General features: G+C 51.6%; 1 protein-coding gene and 2 pseudogenes across 3 annotated transcripts; 1 reads left to right on the top strand and 2 right to left on the bottom strand.

Annotated features, from left to right (window-relative positions):
* Nucleotides 1-9: 9 nt before the first annotated feature.
* Nucleotides 10-2,516, bottom strand: LOC139040173 (pituitary homeobox 3-like; annotated as a pseudogene).
* LOC139039711 (very long chain fatty acid elongase 3-like) lies at nucleotides 1,367-12,104 on the top strand. Of its 3 annotated transcripts, XM_070484533.1 has the most exons (5): nucleotides 1,367-1,731; nucleotides 8,576-9,218; nucleotides 10,135-10,266; nucleotides 10,935-11,086; nucleotides 11,338-12,104. In XM_070484533.1, the coding sequence occupies exons 2-5, from the start codon at nucleotides 9,118-9,120 to the stop codon at nucleotides 11,763-11,765; spliced, it is 813 nt and encodes a 270-aa protein (XP_070340634.1). In that variant the 5' UTR covers nucleotides 1,367-1,731; nucleotides 8,576-9,117; the 3' UTR covers nucleotides 11,766-12,104. The 3 variants fall into 3 exon arrangements, with proteins under 3 accessions (XP_070340634.1, XP_070340641.1, XP_070340638.1); XM_070484540.1 differs by lacking the exon at nucleotides 1,367-1,731 and having other exon boundaries at nucleotides 8,910-9,043; XM_070484537.1 differs by lacking the exon at nucleotides 1,367-1,731 and having other exon boundaries at nucleotides 8,911-9,218; nucleotides 10,190-10,266.
* Nucleotides 12,105-12,286: 182 nt separating this feature from the next.
* On the bottom strand, nucleotides 12,287-14,793 carry LOC139040172 (pituitary homeobox 3-like; annotated as a pseudogene).
* Nucleotides 14,794-17,251: the final 2,458 nt, after the last annotated feature.

The raw sequence follows: 17,251 nt of genomic DNA, 5'->3' as shown, positions 1-17,251 counted from the left end.
GTTACAATCCAGAATTTTATTGCTGTTAGAGACCCAAGTCCCTCACAGGAACAGTGAGAAACAGGTGCAGAAAGGCAGAGTAACTTATCTAATGTCGTAGGCTTCTTAGGTTGCAGAATTGACACCTGCAAGTAAGCGTTCGAGAGCTGACCTTCCAGTTATTCTCCATGAGGCCACGAGGTGGCGCCGCAGCACCAGCTTTGGCCAACGCCGGCCGAGTAGCTAATCCTCAAGCCATGCATACATACACGCACGCGTGCGCCCCTCTGCTCCAGGAATCCCCAGGCTTCCCCATCCTGATGTTAGCGACTGAGAGGGACTGAAGCCCTAGAAGCCTGGGCCTTCACCTCTTTCCTGTACACCCAGCTCTCCTTTAGACATGGGGCGTGGGGGGTGGGAGGCGTGGGGGGGGGGGGGCGTGGGGGCCGGCGGTGAGCTCAACCGCAACTCTGAATCATCAGGCCTTTGACAGTCCGCGCACGTTTATTTCAGTCATCTTTGAAAACGGGGGAGGGAGAGTCTGGAGAAGGCGGGGTGGGCCAAGGGTGAGTTGGCCCCCGGGGAAGTGGTCCCTGTTCCTGGCCTTAGTCCCAGGGGCGCGGAGCGTGTGTAGGGCCCAGTCCACCCCTCAGGGCTGGGAGGGGGAAGGCTCTCTCCTGAGCCGGCCGCCCTCTCCAGCTGCGCCAAGCGCCCCTCTCAGACCCCGGAGCGAGGGCAAGCCACTCAAGACGACCCCAGGCCGGGGAGGCCGTGAATTATTAGCCCCGCCCTCGAGGAGGATCCACGGGCCGGGCAGCTCATACAGGCCGTTCTACGGCGTACTGGCACGGACTGAGGTTGGCGGCCGGGGGCGGCCCGGGCACGGCGGGGTAGCTGAAAGAGGCGTGCTGTTTGGCCTTGAGCCTCAGGCTGGCCAGACTCGAGTTACACGGGTCCCGATATACGTAGGGGGAGGAGGCGGCTGCAGCTGCGGCTGCCGCGGCCGAGGCGTAAGGGCAGGACACTGCCGCCGGAGCCAGCCCGGGGGGCCCCCGCCCAGGCCCTGCAGGGCCCCGGGACCTGGCACGGTGCCCGGGGCGGCCGCAGCCGACGGCACCATGGAGGCGGCGATGGAGCTGGGTGGCGAGAAGACGGGCTGCGAAGCCAGAGGCCCCACGTTGACCGAGTTGAAGGCGAACGGGAAGGTCTTGGCTGCGAGCGGCGGGCCGAGCGCCTTGGGCGGCCAGTTCCCGTACGAGTAGCCGGGGTACACCTCCTCGTAGGGCGGCACCAGCCCCCCGAGCGGCGCCGCGAAGCCGCCCTTGCACAGCTCCGCCTGCTGGCTGCGCTCGCGCTTTCGCCACTTGGCGCGCCGGTTCTTGAACCACACCTGCGGGCATGGGAGAAAGGCCGTCAGGGCCCGGAGCCGAGCGGGGGACCCGGACCGGGGCAGCGCGGCCGGTGGGTGGGTCGCCCAGACGGGGCTTCAAGCCGGCGCCGTCCTGAGGATCAACCAGATGTGGTGGCTGGAGACGGGAATGAGCGTCGTGGAGAAGCCCGAGGAGTGCACGGAGTCAGGGAGCTGAGAACAGAAGCAGTGGGCGGCAGGGCTGAGTCCGGGGCGACGCGGTCTGGGGAGGGGACTAGCAGGATGGGGTCAAGGAAGGGTGAAGAGGAGAACAAGAGACAGCGTCAGGGTAGAAGAAACGCACGGCCTGGAGTGAGAGCGTGGAGCAAGAGCAGCGCTCGGAGGTTGGTGGAAAGAAGGGCGTGTGCGGCAGTGGACCGGGGCCCGGGGCGTGGGGTGTTGGGTCCGGGGATGGGGCAGGCAGAGCAGAACCACAGGCCGCTGGTGCCGGAGCTAGTCGCTGCGCGGCGCGCGAGAGGGAGGCTCGGGGGAGGGGGAGGGTTGCAGGTCTGGGACGGCTGTACCCGCACGCGGGCCTCGGTGAGGTTGGTCCACACGGCGATCTCTTCGCGCGTACTCATGTCGGGGTAGCGGTTCCTCTGGAAGGTCGCCTCCAGCTCCTGCAGCTGCTGGCTGGTGAAGTGCGTGCGTTGCCGCCGCTGTTTCTTCTTCAGCGAGCCGTCTTCCGGGGAGCCGCCGGGCAGCGAAGCCGAAGCCTTCTCCGAGTCTGGGGGCCGGGTGCGGGCCAGGTCACAGGGCGCCCAGGCCTGCGCGGATTCTCTGGCTGGGGGACCTCCTCCACCGCCCGCTCGCTCGCACCCGGGCTTCCGCTCCCGGGTCCCACCCTGAGCAAGGATTGAGCTGTTATCTCCCCCACGCCCAGAAGGGGGCGCGCTCACCGCTGTGCTCTTGGCCCTTGCAGCCGTGTTCTGGGAGGGCGGGGTGGGGAGTGCCGGCATCCGACAGCGAGAGGGCCGGGCTGCGGGCCTCCGCCTCGCTGAGCAGGCCAAACTCCATGGAGGGAGGACTCTGGAGGGAAGAGAAGACACAACAGGTTAATGGGACTAAAATCTCTGGCTTATCCAGTTCCCAAGAGTGTTTCCCCACAAGTTCACTGTGCCCTTTCTCAGCCACGGACGTAAAGCTACCTCTGTGCGGGGTGCCCTGGGATAGAAGGGGGCAACAGCAGCCCAAGGGCAAAAAGGTGTACACTCAGAGGTCTTATGTACGGATATACATGCTAGACTTAGTTCTCTTCACTGCTGGGCGCCTAGAACTGTGCTTGATGCGCAGTTGGTGGTGATAGTGATTGAATTAATGAAGACTACTACTATCGCACATCTTCAAAACTTTAATTCCCTCTCACATGAATGCCCAATATCCCCATAAACTCATACATGCCCCTTGGCCAATCACACCGGAGATGCAGCCGGAACCTCTGCTATTCACTGTCCAGTGGGACAGATTTAATTTTAGACCAGGCCTGATATTTCTCCCACAAGGATAGTCACTGCTCTCATTTGTGAGTACTCCCTTGTACATTCACTTCATCATCTCTCCCTTCACAGGAATACGTTAGTCTTAAGCATTATCACCGTTTTTCAGGTGAGGAAACTGTGTCTGGAAGTAACAATTAAGGTCACAGAGCTTATAAGTAGTGGAACTGGGATCTGAAGCATGTCTGGGAGACTCCTAAGCTAGTGCTTTTTCTTTTTCTTTTTTTGTTTTTTTTGAGGAAGATTAGCCCTGAGCTAACATCTGCTGCCAGTCCTCCTCTTTTTGCTGAGGAAGCCTGGCCCTGAGCTAACATCTGTGCCCATCTTCCTCGACTTTTTTTTATATGTGGGACACCTACCACAGCATGGCGTGCCAAGCGGTGCCATGTCCGCACCCGGGATCGAAACCAGTGAACCCCAGGCCGCCGAAGCGGAACGTGCGAACTTAACTGCTGCGCCACCGGACAGGCCCCGGTAGATACAGTTTTAAACACTGTTGTTCTTTTACATTACTTTGCAAACACGGTTTCATGTTTCTCCATGTTCTGGTAGCTGCAAGGTGTTTCATAATGTTAGAATTTAACTATTTAATCATCCATTAGTGGGATGTTTCCAGTTCTCTATCATTTTTTTTAATTTTTTAATTTTTTAAATTTTTATTGAGATTATGATAGTTTACAACCTTGTGAAATTTCGGTTGTACATTATCGTTTGTCTGTCGTGTTGTAGGTGTACCACTTCACCCTTTGTGGCCACCTCCCACCCTCCATTTCCCCGGTGACCACTGATCTGTTCTCTTTGTCTACATGTTTAATTTACACATATGAGTGGAGTCATGCAGAGATTGTCTTTCTCCATCTGGCTTATTTCACTTAACATAATTCCCTCAAGGTCCATCCATGTTGTGAATGGGATGATTTTTTTTCCCTTTTACGGCTGAGTAGTATTCCATTGTGTATATATATACCACATCTTTTTTTATCCAATCATCTGTTGATGGGCACTTAGGTTGCTTCCACATCTTGGCTATTGTAAATAATGCTGCAATGAGCATTGGGGTGCATGGGGCTTTTGGAATTGCTGACTTCAAGTTCTTTGGATAGATACCCAGTAGAGGGATGGCTGGGTCATATGGTATTTCTATTTTTAATTTTTTGAGGAATCTCCACACTGTTTTCCATGGTGGCTGCATCAGTTTGCATTCCCACCAGCAGTGTATGAGGGTTCCTTTTTCTCCACAACCTCTCCAACATTTCTTACTTTTTGTTTTGGTTATTTTTGCCATTCTAATGGGTGTAAGGTGATATCTTGGTGTAGTTTTGATTTGCATTTCCCTGATGATTAGTGATGATGAACATCTTTTCGTGTGCCTATTGGCCATCCGTATATCTTCTTTGGAGAAATGTCTGTTCACGTCTCCTGCCCATTTTTTGATCGGGTTGTTTGATCTTTTTTGTTGAGTTCTGTGATTTCTTTATATATTATGGAGATTAACCTTTTGTCAGATATATGACTTGCAAATATTTTTTCCCAATTAGTGGGTTGTTTTTTTGTTCCAGCCCTGTTTTCCCTTGCCTTGAAGAAGTTCTTTAGTCTGATGAAGTCCCACTTGTTTATTCTTTCTATTGTCTCTATTATTTTAAGTCCCACGGATATAAGTATTTCACTACTTATAGAATTTTTTTCTTTTGGCTTATTTCACTGGCTTTGAAACTCCTAGGTGAGGGACTGAGTCAAACTATACCAGCTGGCTCTTGCGAAGTGTTACCTAAGTATGCTTCTTGAAAGGATCATGTCAGCTTACCTGTCTACTAGCCAAGTGTGAACGTGTCTGTTTCCCAAAGCTTTGACCAGCATTGGGTATTTAACTTCTACTCAGTTTAATGGTTGTTAATTGGGACCATAGTATATATACAGTCATTAATTTGCATTTCCCTAATTACTAAGGGCGTTGAGTCTTATATATATATATATATATATATATATATATGTTTATTTATATTTCCTCTTAGGTGCCTATTCGAGTCAAAGCAACAGACATATTTTGAGTGCTGTGTGCTTCCCTCAAGGATTAGTGACCTAACAAAAATGACCATTTGGGACTAGGTGGTGGAGCCAGGGTGGTAAAGAAAATATATGACTAGTCTTACTCCACTGGTAGAAACACAATACTGGCAGGCAGTTTGGGTCAAGTCCTGTGGGTGGAAGACAAAGAAGAAAAGGGTTGTCCCTGTCTGAAACAGATTAGGCTTTGGCAGGGCAAGTGACTTTAGAGCTAGGAGCAAACAATGACTAACATTTGTCCAGGTGAGAAAAAGATGTCTGGGGAGAGGGAACAATATATAGAGAGATAAGGGAGTTGAAAACCCTAAAAATATAGTACTTGTGTTATGGAGTTGTGACTCTTCCATTACAGCTAAAATGTAGAATGCTGGGGCTGAGGGATGATGGGACATTGGCTGGAAAGGAAGGGCCAGGACTAACCTCAGGAATTTGACCTTTGTCCGGAAGATTTTTTTGTTTTTAAAAAGGAATGACATGAGCTAATGTGTGTTTTAGAAACACCTTTCTGGCAGCTAATCAGAGGTAGATTCGGGGACACTGGAGTCTATAAGATGAGCCTATCTGTGTCATTAGCCACTTATCAAGGGTCAGAGATAGGACTAAGGATAAACTTTTTGTGTAGTATGCACATTAACTCTTTATCTGTCCCACATAAAACTATATTCCCATTTCATGACTGTCCTTTAAAAAATTTTTAAATTATGGTAAAATATACATAACATAAAATCTACCATCTTAACCATTTTTATGTGTTCAATTCAGTATTGTTAAGTCCATTCACACTATGGTGCAACCAATCACCAGATCATGACTTTCCTTTATTTTAATTTAATTGAGTTTCATTAAAAAAGAAGTTGAAATTTCTACAAATTCACTTTTTCTGGTAATAATTACTGATGTTTGCTCAATCCTTTACATCGTATAATGCTCTTTAATATATATGATTTCATTCGATCCTCATAAACATCTTTCTGAGGTGGATACTGTCCGCATTTTACAGAGGAGAAAGCTGAGATCCAGAGATAAAAAGACCAGACAAGCTTGCTGTGTCCTGGAGAAGCAAAGAGTGTCGCCCAGATTTGTAGGCTGAGGATTTCATCCATTCAATAATTCATGCAACAGATATTACCTGATGACCTACGATAAGCTCAGTGTTACGAGAATGATGTTGAGCAAAATAGATATAGTCTCTGCCTTTATGGAGCTCAAGGACTAGTAGGGGAAATAGGCACTCATCAAGAAATAATAAAAATAACAGAGTAATGGTAAACTCTCATTGAAAGAAGGAAATAGCACGCTACGAGAGCAATTCTTATATAATATGGTACCAGACCAAGTCCAAGGGTCAGGGAAGGTTTCCCCTAGGAAGTAATTTCTAGAGATTTCTCTTCTCCTTCCCCTTTTCCAACACCACCCCTTCCCCAAGCCTCGCCATTAAACTTCACAGGGAAAGACAGTGGAAAATATCTTCATTTAAGAGAAAACAAGGACTGAGTATACATATTCTGTATGCATCTGTAAACCTCCCAAAGTGATTCACCCTAACATTTCCATGTGTCTACTTTACAATACCATTGTAAACTTTCATTGACACTATCTGACTTTCATACTGACGCCAACCTCGTGAGGTAGGCAGGCAAGTACGACTATCTACATTCTACTCATGAAGAATGGGAGTCTCAGAGACATCAGGTAACTTGCCTGAAATCACATGACTGCTTAATGGTGGAGCTGGGATTTGAATCCAGGTCTCGTAACACCTAGACGCTTATTTTTCTTATAATATTCGTTCTTTCATTTATTCATCCATCCACCAAACATGTGCTGATCGCCTTCTGAGTCAGGCTATGAATGGAGCAATCAAGAGCCGCTGAAGGGTTTTAAGAAGGAAAGCAGCATGATCCAGTTTAAGTTTTAGAGCCCTCTTCTGGATTAGAGGACAGAAAGTGGTGGTTTTCAAAGTATGGTCTGGGGCCACCTCCTGGGTTAAAATCTCTGGGGTTGGGGCTCAGGAATCTTATGATCAGCCAGCTTTGGAAAGAATTATTTTCTGATTCTAGCACTCTATTAGAGAAGGAGGTGGTGCAACCAATCACCATGACTAACGGAGTGGCTGTGGTAACCCGGTGAGAGGTGAGGCAATACAGAGACAAAGGGATGCCCTTGAGAGTCATTTAGATAGCACGGACAAGACTGTCCACTCCACCCTTCCCTGGACAAGGACTGAGGTTCACGGAAGTGAAGTTGGGATCCTCACCTGGGTCCTCTGGCTCCAGAGCCTGTGGGCTTTGCTGCACATAGCCATTAATAGCCACATCTTCATTTTAAATATTTTATATGTATTCCTCTTAGCACTTGTTTTGCAAATCTCCATGTTATCTCAAACTGCCTTCAAGCTTTGTATTTCTCCCTCACTTTCATAAAGCCTAGGAGAGGAATAAACGACAGACAAGTAAGGCCTTAAAAGTTTTAAAAAGTTTGTTTCGTAGCATTTTTCACAATAGCTAAGACATGGAAGCGACCTAAGTGCCCATTGACTGATGACTGGATCAAGAAGATATGGGGTGGGGCTGGCCCGGTGGCTGAGTGGTTAAGTTCGGGCGCTCCGCTGCAGGCGGCCCAGTGTTTCATTGGTTCGAATTCTGGGCGCGGACATGGCACTGATCGTCAAACCACGCTGAGGCAGCGTCCCACATGCCACAACTAGGAGAACCCACAACGAAGAATGTACAACTATGTACTGGGGAGATCTGGGGAGAAAAAGGAAAAAAAATAAAAATAAAAATCTTTAAAAAAAAAGAAGATATGGGGTATATATATACAATAGAATACTACTCAGCCATAAACAGGATAAAATCGTCCCATTCACAACAACATGGATGGACTTGAGGGTATTATGTTAGGCGAAATAAGCTAGATAGAGAAAGACAACCTCTCATCTTTCTCACATGTGGAAGATAAACAAACACATGGACAAAGAGAACAGATTAGTGGTTACCGGGGGAAGGAGGGTTGGGGGGTGGGCACCAAGGGTGAAGTGGCACACCTACAATACGACTGACAAATAATAATGCACAACTGGAATTTCACAGGCTTGTAAACTATCATAACCTCAATAAAAAATAAAATAGAAAAAAATATTTGTTTCTTTGGGGCTGGGTACACAGACAAGGAAAAAGTAGATTTGATTAGACAAGTACAGCCTGGGGGAGACAAAAGCAGGGCACTCATACCCCAGGAGGCCTCCAGGGAACCTGAAGGCAGTAATCCCAGAAGCCCAGAGGGTGAGCCCATTTCCTCCCCAAGCTTATTATGAGGTATCAGGCTGGAGCAGTTCCGGAATTCAGAAAACCGTAAAGAAACCACAACCTAAACAACCATCTCCCCAAACATCAACGTCAACAACCCTAACAATAAAATTTGTTAAAATTCATCTCCCTCCCACCCACAACCAAACGTGAAGGAGGCAGATGGAATTACGACAGAGGCTCTTTGCTGCCCCTTCCCGGGCCTGATTCATCCGCATTCCAGACCTGGGTTTCCTAGGGTCTCAGGGAGGCGGGAAACTGACATCCCAGTTTCTGGATGGGGGCTCCAGAGGTTGAGGACACCTCTACTCTTTCCTCAGGTCGGGATTAATGCAAACCGAAGTAAACGCTATAGTTGGCAGGGCCAGAAGAAGACGGGCCTGTCCCGGTACGTGGCAAGGCCAAAAGGGCTAAACCAACCAGCAGGTGGGAGCGCAGGCGCTCGGAGCGAAAAGGATGGGAAAGTGGGCGCGGCGAGGGCCTACGACCGGTATTTGGGATGGAGCCTGCGAGGCGCCTAGGGGAGGCTCCCTTGAGGGTGAGCAATCCGAGAGCGGGCTGCTGCCCAGGGGCGGGACAGGGGCGTGTCTTGGTCGAGATTGGATACCCGCCGGGCGCAGGGAGGGGGCGTCGCGCCGCCTGGCTCCGCCGCTTTGCAATTCCGCGTTGTATACCCCAGTGGCGGCCGCGGAGGAAGCGGGCTGAGCTGCAGCGGCCGGCCTGAATCCGACGCTCCTCCGTTTCCCGCGGAGTTCCTTGATCCTTGGCTCGTTCCGTCCCGCCCCAAGGTTCGCTGTATCCTTGGTCCTCTAACCTCTTTCCCAGCTCCCGAAGCCCTCGACCTCAACGTCTGCAGAACGAAATGGTCACAGCCATGAATGTGTCAGAGGAAACAGGGCAGGTGTTACAGCCCTACAGCTTTGAGCTGTTCCGGGACATGAGGCCCTTTTTGGAGGAGTACTGGTGAGACCGGCGGAAGGGGAAGGGCCGTGCCAGGGGCCCGACCCTGATGACTGCTAGTTGGGGTGGTGCGGGGGGAGGCGCTGAACGCCTGCAATGATTTTCTTAGAGAGCAAAGGTATCAGACTCTCCTGTACTGGCTCCACATCTCCGCTGTCCAAGGTGCAAGTGGTGTGGCCCCTCAAAGAGATTAAAGCTGGGGGAAAGAGAAAAAGGCAGAAATAGAGGATGGGCTGAGGAATGTGGGAGGAGACGGAAACCAAGGGGAAAGAATGTAGTGAGAACTGGCCTCTGAGGAATGGGGGTTATCTGAATTCCTTCTCCCACCCACCTTGGAAGCGACTCTTCTCCGTCCTTCGTGGCCGCGCCTGCACAGTGCTGGCGTCCAGGGACAGCCTGCCCTTGACAATTATCACGATGTTTCCCAAATGCTCCACCGTCCCTGCTGTGGAGAAGGAGGCAAAGCCAGGGAGGTCTTCGAGGATTTCCCCAGGCTCTCTGGCTTTGCCCTAAAGCTTCTCAGAGGTGTTCATGGGCTGTCTTTGTGACCTAAGCAGGCAGAGCTTTTGCCACATTCTTCTTACCCCACGGGGCGTGGGTTGCTTCTAGGCTGGGCCAGCAGCCAAGTCACCCACTCCCAACCCCACTGAGAGAGCAATAAGCATAGAAACCTTGGATGTAGTCCCTGGCCTGTGCTAGGTATTTTATAAATATTAACAGTGTCAGGAGAGGAGTCTTATTCCCCCTTTACAGATAAGGAAACTGAGGCTCAGAGAACTAAGTAGGTTTTCCAGTGTCACACTGCTAGTAAACGGTAGAGTGGGACTCCAACCGAGAGCACTCACCTGGAGAGTTGAGTGGGGATTCCTCTAACCGGCACCCACCCATGGGCCCATCCCCTCTGCCTTCTGCCTGCCAGGGCAGCCTCATTCCTCGTAGTTCTGATCTACCTGCTGCTCATCTTTGTGGGGCAGAACTACATGAAGGCACGGAAGGGCTTCAGCCTGCGGGGGCCTCTCATCCTTTGGTCCTTCTGCCTTGCAGTCTTCAGGTAAGACACTCCTCCCCCGACTTCCCGCCTATCCTGTAGGCTAGAGACCCTCATTTTATCCCTAAAAGCTTTCTAGAAACCTCAGTTGCATCAGCTCTCCAAGCTGCCCCCTAACTCACTCCCTATCCCATCCTCTCAGCTCTAGCTCCCCTCCCCAGCTTCCACCCTTCTCCCATGTTACCCTGTTTTCCTTCTTCCCCAGGCTCCAAGCTGGCAGTCTCTGCTCTCTCGTGCTCATGAAGTCTGTGGACTTCCAACAAATTTCTCCAGCCTCTAATACTCTCAGCATCTAACAGCCTCTCCTAAGACCTTCCAACAACTTCCCCAGCCCCTCCTTCCCAAATTTCCTCGCCCAAACTACTTCGATCTCCCTCATCCTTCCCCCCCGCCCCCCGCCATGCTCCTACCCATCCCAAGAACCCTATTTCCTAACTCACCTTTCAGTCCTGTCCTCCAGCATTCCCTGGTCCTTTCCCAGCCCTCCTCTCCTCTCCATTACTGGTTGGATCTACGAGATTGGGCTCAGGATCTCAGAAGCTGTGACCCATCTCCCCTGGAAGGGTGGAGAGGTGGCGGAGCTTGGGACAGTGACCTGACCAGGCTGAGGGGGGAGGGGGGATTGGTATCTGGGGATGACCCTTACACCTTTTTCCTCTGTCCCATATCAGCATCCTGGGGGCAGTGAGGACATGGAGCCATATGGGGATCCTGCTACTCAGGGGGAACCTAGGTCAAACTGTGTGCTTCTCCAGCCACATCCAAGATCCCGTAGTCAGATGCTGGTCCTGCCTCTTTCTTTTCAGCAAGATCATTGAACTTGGTGAGTGGCAAGGCTTTGTTTCTCAGGTGCCCAGTCAACTGCGTCCCTCCTCAGGGACCCCTCACCCATCACATGGAGAGTCCCTTCCCCACCCCTGGGTCCTAACAACACCTCTCACCCAAGCCCCTGTTCAAACTCTGACATAAAGACGCCTCTCCCCGTCCTGAGAATTTCCCCCATGCCCCCAAATCCAATGCCGACGGTGGTCCCAACACTGGGTGGTATGCCAGCTATGACTCCCTGTTTCCCAGGAGACACGGCCTTCATCATCCTGCGTAAGCGGCCGCTCAGCTTTGTGCACTGGTACCACCACAGCACAGTGCTGCTGTACACGAGCTATGGCTACAAGGACAAAGTGTCTTCAGGCGCCTGGTTCATGACCATGAACTACGGTGTGCACGCCATCATGTACACCTACTACACTCTGAAGGCTGCCAAAGTAACAGCTCCCAGGTGGTTTCCCATGCTCATCACCAGCCTGCAGATCCTGCAGATGTTTATGGGAGCCTTTGTTAGCATCCTGAATCACATCTGGAGACAGGATCCGGGATGCCACAGCACATCGGAACAGCTCTTCTGGTCCTGCGTCTTGTATATAACCTATTTCATCCTCTTTGCCCGCTTCTTCCATCAAACCTACCTAATGCCCAAGGTCAAAGCCAAGACCAAGAGCCAATGAAGGGTTGGATAAAAAGAAGGATCCCCAGGCTCTCTCTTCCCCAGGGCACTGAGGGGCTCAGCTTAGGTTTGGGAGAATGGTTAGGACGCCTTCCCTGCATGGTTTCCCCATGGGATGTGTGCCCCACGGTGGTAGGAAGTTATGACAGACAAGAAGCATCGCCCCTGGGATGAGGGTGTGATCTAGTACTTTGATATTTCTGTGTCTAATGTGAAGGCCAAGCAGGCCCTAGGATGGGAGTGAGACTGAGGAAGATCCCCAGAGCTGAGTTATTTATATTTCTATCCATAAATCTTTCTTCCTCTTGCCCTATTTTTTTAATTAAACATTTCAACGAGGGTTTTGGAGTTTTTGGATTTGAGGGAAGAAGGGGACTGCTGCGATGGGAGAGGGGTGCTGGCAGTGGGATGAGTAGTGGGTGAGATGCCTAGGAGGGTGTGTGGAAGGATGAGAGGCACACACACAAACACTCAATAAAAATCCTAGGCCTGGTAGGCGCTTAATAAATGTCCGTTACAATCCAGAATTTTATTGCTGTTAGAGACCCAAGTCCCTCACAGGAACAGTGAGAAACAGGTGCAGAAAGGCAGAGTAACTTATCTAATGTCGTAGGCTTCTTAGGTTGCAGAATTGACACCTGCAAGTAAGCGTTCGAGAGCTGACCTTCCAGTTATTCTCCATGAGGCCACGAGGTGGCGCCGCAGCACCAGCTTTGGCCAACGCCGGCCGAGTAGCTAATCCTCAAGCCATGCATACATACACGCACGCGTGCGCCCCTCTGCTCCAGGAATCCCCAGGCTTCCCCATCCTGATGTTAGCGACTGAGAGGGACTGAAGCCCTAGAAGCCTGGGCCTTCACCTCTTTCCTGTACACCCAGCTCTCCTTTAGACATGGGGCGTGGGGGGTGGGAGGCGTGGGGGGGGGGGGGCGTGGGGGCCGGCGGTGAGCTCAACCGCAACTCTGAATCATCAGGCCTTTGACAGTCCGCGCACGTTTATTTCAGTCATCTTTGAAAACGGGGGAGGGAGAGTCTGGAGAAGGCGGGGTGGGCCAAGGGTGAGTTGGCCCCCGGGGAAGTGGTCCCTGTTCCTGGCCTTAGTCCCAGGGGCGCGGAGCGTGTGTAGGGCCCAGTCCACCCCTCAGGGCTGGGAGGGGGAAGGCTCTCTCCTGAGCCGGCCGCCCTCTCCAGCTGCGCCAAGCGCCCCTCTCAGACCCCGGAGCGAGGGCAAGCCACTCAAGACGACCCCAGGCCGGGGAGGCCGTGAATTATTAGCCCCGCCCTCGAGGAGGATCCACGGGCCGGGCAGCTCATACAGGCCGTTCTACGGCGTACTGGCACGGACTGAGGTTGGCGGCCGGGGGCGGCCCGGGCACGGCGGGGTAGCTGAAAGAGGCGTGCTGTTTGGCCTTGAGCCTCAGGCTGGCCAGACTCGAGTTACACGGGTCCCGATATACGTAGGGGGAGGAGGCGGCTGCAGCTGCGGCTGCCGCGGCCGAGGCGTAAGGGCAGGACACTGCCGCCGGAGCCAGCCCGGGGGGCCCCCGCCCAGGCCCTGCAGGGCCCCGGGACCTGGCACGGTGCCCGGGGCGGCCGCAGCCGACGGCACCATGGAGGCGGCGATGGAGCTGGGTGGCGAGAAGACGGGCTGCGAAGCCAGAGGCCCCACGTTGACCGAGTTGAAGGCGAACGGGAAGGTCTTGGCTGCGAGCGGCGGGCCGAGCGCCTTGGGCGGCCAGTTCCCGTACGAGTAGCCGGGGTACACCTCCTCGTAGGGCGGCACCAGCCCCCCGAGCGGCGCCGCGAAGCCGCCCTTGCACAGCTCCGCCTGCTGGCTGCGCTCGCGCTTTCGCCACTTGGCGCGCCGGTTCTTGAACCACACCTGCGGGCATGGGAGAAAGGCCGTCAGGGCCCGGAGCCGAGCGGGGGACCCGGACCGGGGCAGCGCGGCCGGTGGGTGGGTCGCCCAGACGGGGCTTCAAGCCGGCGCCGTCCTGAGGATCAACCAGATGTGGTGGCTGGAGACGGGAATGAGCGTCGTGGAGAAGCCCGAGGAGTGCACGGAGTCAGGGAGCTGAGAACAGAAGCAGTGGGCGGCAGGGCTGAGTCCGGGGCGACGCGGTCTGGGGAGGGGACTAGCAGGATGGGGTCAAGGAAGGGTGAAGAGGAGAACAAGAGACAGCGTCAGGGTAGAAGAAACGCACGGCCTGGAGTGAGAGCGTGGAGCAAGAGCAGCGCTCGGAGGTTGGTGGAAAGAAGGGCGTGTGCGGCAGTGGACCGGGGCCCGGGGCGTGGGGTGTTGGGTCCGGGGATGGGGCAGGCAGAGCAGAACCACAGGCCGCTGGTGCCGGAGCTAGTCGCTGCGCGGCGCGCGAGAGGGAGGCTCGGGGGAGGGGGAGGGTTGCAGGTCTGGGACGGCTGTACCCGCACGCGGGCCTCGGTGAGGTTGGTCCACACGGCGATCTCTTCGCGCGTACTCATGTCGGGGTAGCGGTTCCTCTGGAAGGTCGCCTCCAGCTCCTGCAGCTGCTGGCTGGTGAAGTGCGTGCGTTGCCGCCGCTGTTTCTTCTTCAGCGAGCCGTCTTCCGGGGAGCCGCCGGGCAGCGAAGCCGAAGCCTTCTCCGAGTCTGGGGGCCGGGTGCGGGCCAGGTCACAGGGCGCCCAGGCCTGCGCGGATTCTCTGGCTGGGGGACCTCCTCCACCGCCCGCTCGCTCGCACCCGGGCTTCCGCTCCCGGGTCCCACCCTGAGCAAGGATTGAGCTGTTATCTCCCCCACGCCCAGAAGGGGGCGCGCTCACCGCTGTGCTCTTGGCCCTTGCAGCCGTGTTCTGGGAGGGCGGGGTGGGGAGTGCCGGCATCCGACAGCGAGAGGGCCGGGCTGCGGGCCTCCGCCTCGCTGAGCAGGCCAAACTCCATGGAGGGAGGACTCTGGAGGGAAGAGAAGACACAACAGGTTAATGGGACTAAAATCTCTGGCTTATCCAGTTCCCAAGAGTGTTTCCCCACAAGTTCACTGTGCCCTTTCTCAGCCACGGACGTAAAGCTACCTCTGTGCGGGGTGCCCTGGGATAGAAGGGGGCAACAGCAGCCCAAGGGCAAAAAGGTGTACACTCAGAGGTCTTATGTACGGATATACATGCTAGACTTAGTTCTCTTCACTGCTGGGCGCCTAGAACTGTGCTTGATGCGCAGTTGGTGGTGATAGTGATTGAATTAATGAAGACTACTACTATCGCACATCTTCAAAACTTTAATTCCCTCTCACATGAATGCCCAATATCCCCATAAACTCATACATGCCCCTTGGCCAATCACACCGGAGATGCAGCCGGAACCTCTGCTATTCACTGTCCAGTGGGACAGATTTAATTTTAGACCAGGCCTGATATTTCTCCCACAAGGATAGTCACTGCTCTCATTTGTGAGTACTCCCTTGTACATTCACTTCATCATCTCTCCCTTCACAGGAATACGTTAGTCTTAAGCATTATCACCGTTTTTCAGGTGAGGAAACTGTGTCTGGAAGTAACAATTAAGGTCACAGAGCTTATAAGTAGTGGAACTGGGATCTGAAGCATGTCTGGGAGACTCCTAAGCTAGTGCTTTTTCTTTTTCTTTTTTTGTTTTTTTTGAGGAAGATTAGCCCTGAGCTAACATCTGCTGCCAGTCCTCCTCTTTTTGCTGAGGAAGCCTGGCCCTGAGCTAACATCTGTGCCCATCTTCCTCGACTTTTTTTTATATGTGGGACACCTACCACAGCATGGCGTGCCAAGCGGTGCCATGTCCGCACCCGGGATCGAAACCAGTGAACCCCAGGCCGCCGAAGCGGAACGTGCGAACTTAACTGCTGCGCCACCGGACAGGCCCCGGTAGATACAGTTTTAAACACTGTTGTTCTTTTACATTACTTTGCAAACACGGTTTCATGTTTCTCCATGTTCTGGTAGCTGCAAGGTGTTTCATAATGTTAGAATTTAACTATTTAATCATCCATTAGTGGGATGTTTCCAGTTCTCTATCATTTTTTTTAATTTTTTAATTTTTTAAATTTTTATTGAGATTATGATAGTTTACAACCTTGTGAAATTTCGGTTGTACATTATCGTTTGTCTGTCGTGTTGTAGGTGTACCACTTCACCCTTTGTGGCCACCTCCCACCCTCCATTTCCCCGGTGACCACTGATCTGTTCTCTTTGTCTACATGTTTAATTTACACATATGAGTGGAGTCATGCAGAGATTGTCTTTCTCCATCTGGCTTATTTCACTTAACATAATTCCCTCAAGGTCCATCCATGTTGTGAATGGGATGATTTTTTTTCCCTTTTACGGCTGAGTAGTATTCCATTGTGTATATATATACCACATCTTTTTTTATCCAATCATCTGTTGATGGGCACTTAGGTTGCTTCCACATCTTGGCTATTGTAAATAATGCTGCAATGAGCATTGGGGTGCATGGGGCTTTTGGAATTGCTGACTTCAAGTTCTTTGGATAGATACCCAGTAGAGGGATGGCTGGGTCATATGGTATTTCTATTTTTAATTTTTTGAGGAATCTCCACACTGTTTTCCATGGTGGCTGCATCAGTTTGCATTCCCACCAGCAGTGTATGAGGGTTCCTTTTTCTCCACAACCTCTCCAACATTTCTTACTTTTTGTTTTGGTTATTTTTGCCATTCTAATGGGTGTAAGGTGATATCTTGGTGTAGTTTTGATTTGCATTTCCCTGATGATTAGTGATGATGAACATCTTTTCGTGTGCCTATTGGCCATCCGTATATCTTCTTTGGAGAAATGTCTGTTCACGTCTCCTGCCCATTTTTTGATCGGGTTGTTTGATCTTTTTTGTTGAGTTCTGTGATTTCTTTATATATTATGGAGATTAACCTTTTGTCAGATATATGACTTGCAAATATTTTTTCCCAATTAGTGGGTTGTTTTTTTGTTCCAGCCCTGTTTTCCCTTGCCTTGAAGAAGTTCTTTAGTCTGATGAAGTCCCACTTGTTTATTCTTTCTATTGTCTCTATTATTTTAAGTCCCACGGATATAAGTATTTCACTACTTATAGAATTTTTTTCTTTTGGCTTATTTCACTGGCTTTGAAACTCCTAGGTGAGGGACTGAGTCAAACTATACCAGCTGGCTCTTGCGAAGTGTTACCTAAGTATGCTTCTTGAAAGGATCATGTCAGCTTACCTGTCTACTAGCCAAGTGTGAACGTGTCTGTTTCCCAAAGCTTTGACCAGCATTGGGTATTTAACTTCTACTCAGTTTAATGGTTGTTAATTGGGACCATAGTATATATACAGTCATTAATTTGCATTTCCCTAATTACTAAGGGCGTTGAGTCTTATATATATATATATATATATATATATATGTTTATTTATATTTCCTCTTAGGTGCCTATTCGAGTCAAAGCAACAGACATATTTTGAGTGCTGTGTGCTTCCCTCAAGGATTAGTGACCTAACAAAAATGAC

Source organism: Equus asinus, chromosome 2, assembly GCF_041296235.1.
Source record: "Equus asinus isolate D_3611 breed Donkey chromosome 2, EquAss-T2T_v2, whole genome shotgun sequence".
In the NCBI taxonomy this organism is placed as follows: domain Eukaryota; kingdom Metazoa; phylum Chordata; class Mammalia; order Perissodactyla; family Equidae; genus Equus; species Equus asinus.
This window is presented reverse-complemented; position numbering and strand designations above follow the sequence as displayed.